The sequence below is a fragment of the Oncorhynchus masou genome, unplaced genomic scaffold (assembly GCF_036934945.1).
Source record: "Oncorhynchus masou masou isolate Uvic2021 unplaced genomic scaffold, UVic_Omas_1.1 unplaced_scaffold_1534, whole genome shotgun sequence".
Lineage (NCBI taxonomy): Eukaryota > Metazoa > Chordata > Actinopteri > Salmoniformes > Salmonidae > Oncorhynchus > Oncorhynchus masou.
In genome coordinates, this window is record NW_027005377.1 from 135001 (window position 1) to 138997 (window position 3997).

At 43.2% G+C, this 3997-nt stretch overlaps 1 protein-coding gene across 1 annotated transcript; it reads right to left on the reverse strand.

Annotated features, from left to right (window-relative positions):
• Positions 1-1148: 1148 nt before the first annotated feature.
• Positions 1149-2093, reverse strand: LOC135531159 (keratin-associated protein 4-9-like). The gene is made up of 2 exons (XM_064959279.1): positions 2052-2093; positions 1149-1955 (listed from the first exon to the last, which is right to left on the reverse strand). Exons 1-2 carry the CDS (start codon positions 2091-2093, stop codon positions 1149-1151), a joined length of 849 nt encoding a protein of 282 aa, XP_064815351.1.
• Between the last annotated feature and the right edge of the window lie 1904 nt (positions 2094-3997).

The window sequence follows — 3997 nt, forward strand, 5'->3', positions numbered from 1 at the left end:
CTCTATAGACCCACTATACTACCTCTCTATAGACCCAATACCTCTCTATAGACCCACTATACTACCTCTCTATAGACCCACTACTTTACCTCTCTATAGACCCACTATACTACCTCTCTATAGACCCACTACATTACCTCTCTATAGACCCACTACACTACCTCTCTATAGACCCACTATACTACCTCTCTATAGACCCACTACATTACCTCTCTATGGACCCACTATACTACCCTCTATAGACCCACTACATTACCTCTATATAGACCCACTACATTACCTCTCTATAGACCCACTACATTACCTCTCCATGGACCCACTATACTACCTCTCTATAGACCCACTACATTACCTCTATATAGACCCACTACATTACCTCTCTATAGACCCACTACATTACATCTCTATGGACCCACTATACTAGCTCTCTATAGACCCACTATACTACCTCTCTATAGACCCACTATACTACCTCTCTATAGACCCACTACCTCTCTATAGATCCACTACCTCTCTATAGACCCACTATACTACCTCTCTATAGACCCACTATACTACCTCTCTATAGACCCACTACCTCTCTATAGACCCACTACATTACCTCTCTATAGACCCACTATACCACCTCTCTATAGACCCACTACATTACCTCTCTATAGACCCACTATACTACCTCTCTATAGACCCACTATACTACCTCTCTATAGACCCAGTACCTCTCTATAGACCCACTACATTACCTCTCTATAGACCCACTATACTACCTCTTTATAGACCCACTACATTACCTCTCTATAGACCCACTATATTACCTCTCTATAGACCCACTACCTCTCTATAGACCCACTACACTACCTCTCTATAGACCCACTACATTACCTCTCTATAGACCCACTACACTACCTTTCTATAGACCCACTACCTCTCTATAGACCCACTACACTACCTCTCTATAGACTCACTACATTACCTCTCTATAGACCCACTACACTACCTCTCTATAGACCCACTACATTACCTCTATATAGACCCACTATACTACATTACCTCTCTATAGACCCACTACATCTCTATAGACCCACTACCCCTCTATAGACCCACTACACTACCTCTATATAGACCCACTACACTACACCTTAACCTTAACCTTAACCCTCCCTGCTAACCTCCTCCCTCCACTCCTTCCTGTTACACTCCTTCCTGTTACACTCCTTCCTGTTACACTCCTTCCTGTTACACTCCTTCCTGTTACACTCTTCCCTGGTACACTCCTTCCTGTTACACTCCTTCCTGTTACACTCTTCCCTGGTACACTCCTTCCTGTTACACTCCTTCCTGTTACACTCCTCCCTGGTACACTCCTTCCTGTTACACTCCTCCCTGGTACACTCCTTCCTGTTACACTCCTTCCTGTTACACTCCTTCCTGTTACACTCCTTCCTGTTACACTCTTCCCTGGTACACTCCTTCCTGTTACACTCCTTCCTGTTACACTCCTTCCTGTTACACTCCTTCCTGTTACACTCCTTCCTGTTACACTCCTTCCTGTTACACTCTTCCCTGGTACACTCCTTCCTGTTCCACTCCTTCCTGTTACACTCCTTCCTGTTACACTCCTTCCTGTTACACTCCTTCCTGTTACACTCTTCCCTGGTACACTCCTTCCTGTTACACTCCTTCCTGTTACACTCCTTCCTGGTACACTCTTCCCTGGTACACTCCTTCCTGTTACACTCCTTCCTGTTACACTCCTCCCTGGTACACTCCTTCCTGTTACACTCCTTCCTGTTACACTCCTCCCTGGTACACTCCTCCCTGTTACACTCCTTCCTGTTACACTCCTCCCTGGTACACTCCTTCCTGTTACACTCCTTCCTGTTACACTCCTCCCTGGTACACTCCTCCCTGGTACACTCATCCCTGAACTCTGGAGCTCCCCTCTCTCTCCCATTGCACTAGTACCCCAGCTGTCTGAAACTGTCAGAGAGAGAGAGAGAGAGAGAGAGAGAGAGAGAGAGTCTGGCTATTGAGACCAGTCATCACAGACAAACCTGGCTGCCCAGAGAGGACAGGCTGTGCTCACTCTGCTCCATTACACTGTGACAAATACTCAGACCTAAGAGAATATTTCTTTCCCAAAATTATAATTCAATACAAAGAATTATAAATTTGTGTCCTCTTGCCACAGCCTGTGAAAAGTGCAAAGTAATGTCGATAATATTTCTTGTTATGTTTTGTCTTACATACCAGGTCATGTGTCTTCTCAGTCATGAGAGAGAGACTGTCTTCTCAGTCATGTTGACACTGGTCCACTACCAGGTCATGTGTCTTCTCAGTCATGTTGACACTGGTCCACTACCAGGTCATGTGTCTTCTCAGTCATGTTGACACTGGTCCACTACCAGGTCATGTGTCTTCTCAGTCATGTTGACACTGGTCCACTACCAGGTCATGTGTCTTCTCAGTCATGTTGACACTGGTCCACTACCAGGTCATGTGTCTTCTCAGTCATGTTGACACTGGTCCACTACCAGGTCATGTGTCTTCTCAATCATTTTGACACTGGTCCACTACCATTGCAGTAATGTATTGTTGTTCTCATTAATATTGTTGTTGTAGTTGTTGTTAATGGTAATCCCATGTCCACTACTACTATTATTATTGCTGTTGGTCCCACCATTTATTTACATATAAATATATATTTTAATTTTATTTTTCGATATGTATACTTTGACAATGTAAGTCATAATGAACTTGCCACGTTAATAAAGTCAATTGAATTGACTTGAGAGAGAGAGAGAGACAGTGGCAGAATACCTGACCACTGTGACTGACCCAAACTTAAGGAAAGCTTTAACTATGTACAGACTCAGTGAGCATAGCCTTGCTATTGAGAAAGGCCGCCGTAGGCAGACATGGCTCTCAAGAGAAGACAGGCTCTGTGCACACTACCCACAAAATGTGGTGGAAACTGAGCTGCACTTCCTAACCTCCTGCCCAATGTATGACCATATTAGAGAGACATATTTCCCTCAGATTACACAGATCCACAAAGAATTCGAAAACAAATCCAATTTTGATAAACTCCCATATCTACTGGGTGAAATTCCACAGTGTGCCACCAGAGCAGCAAGATTTGTGACCTGTTGCCACGAGAAAAGGGCATCCAGTGACACACACCATTGTAAATACAACCCATATTTATGCTTATTTATTTTATCTTGTGTCCTTTACCATTTGTACATTGTTAAAACACGTATATATATATATATATATATATATATATATATATATATATATAATATATGACATTTGTAATGTCTTTATTGTTTTGAAACTTATGTATGTGTAATGTTTACTGTTAATTTTTATTGTTTATTTCACTTGATATATTCACTTTATATATTATCTGCCTAACTTGCTTTGGCAATGTTAACACATGTTTCCATGCCAATAAAGCCCTTGAATTGAAATGAATTGAATTGAAGAGAGAAGAGAGAGAGAGAGAGAGAGAAAGAGAGAGAGAGAGACAGAGACAGAGACAGAGACAGAGACTGAAAGAGAGTGAGAGAGAGAGAGAGAGACTGAAAGAGAGTGAGAGAGACAGAGACAGAGACAGAGACAGAGACAGAGACAGAGACTGAAGAGAGAGAGAGAGAGAGAGAGAGAGAGAGAGAGACTGAGAGAGAGAGAGAGAGAGAGAGAGAGAGAGAGAGAGAGAGAGAGAGAGAGAGAGAGAGACAGAGAGAGAGAGACAGAGAGATAGAGTATTCTATCTGCTAGGCTTAACATTGTACGTGTCACTTCAACGTCTTTTCAGTCCCTCTAAATCCTCAAAGCAAACTGGCAGGTCCAGACTAGAGTTATCCTGCCTGCTACTGCCACACACACACACACACACACACACACACACACACACACACACACACACACACACACACACACACACACACACACACACACACACACACACACACACACACACACACACACACAC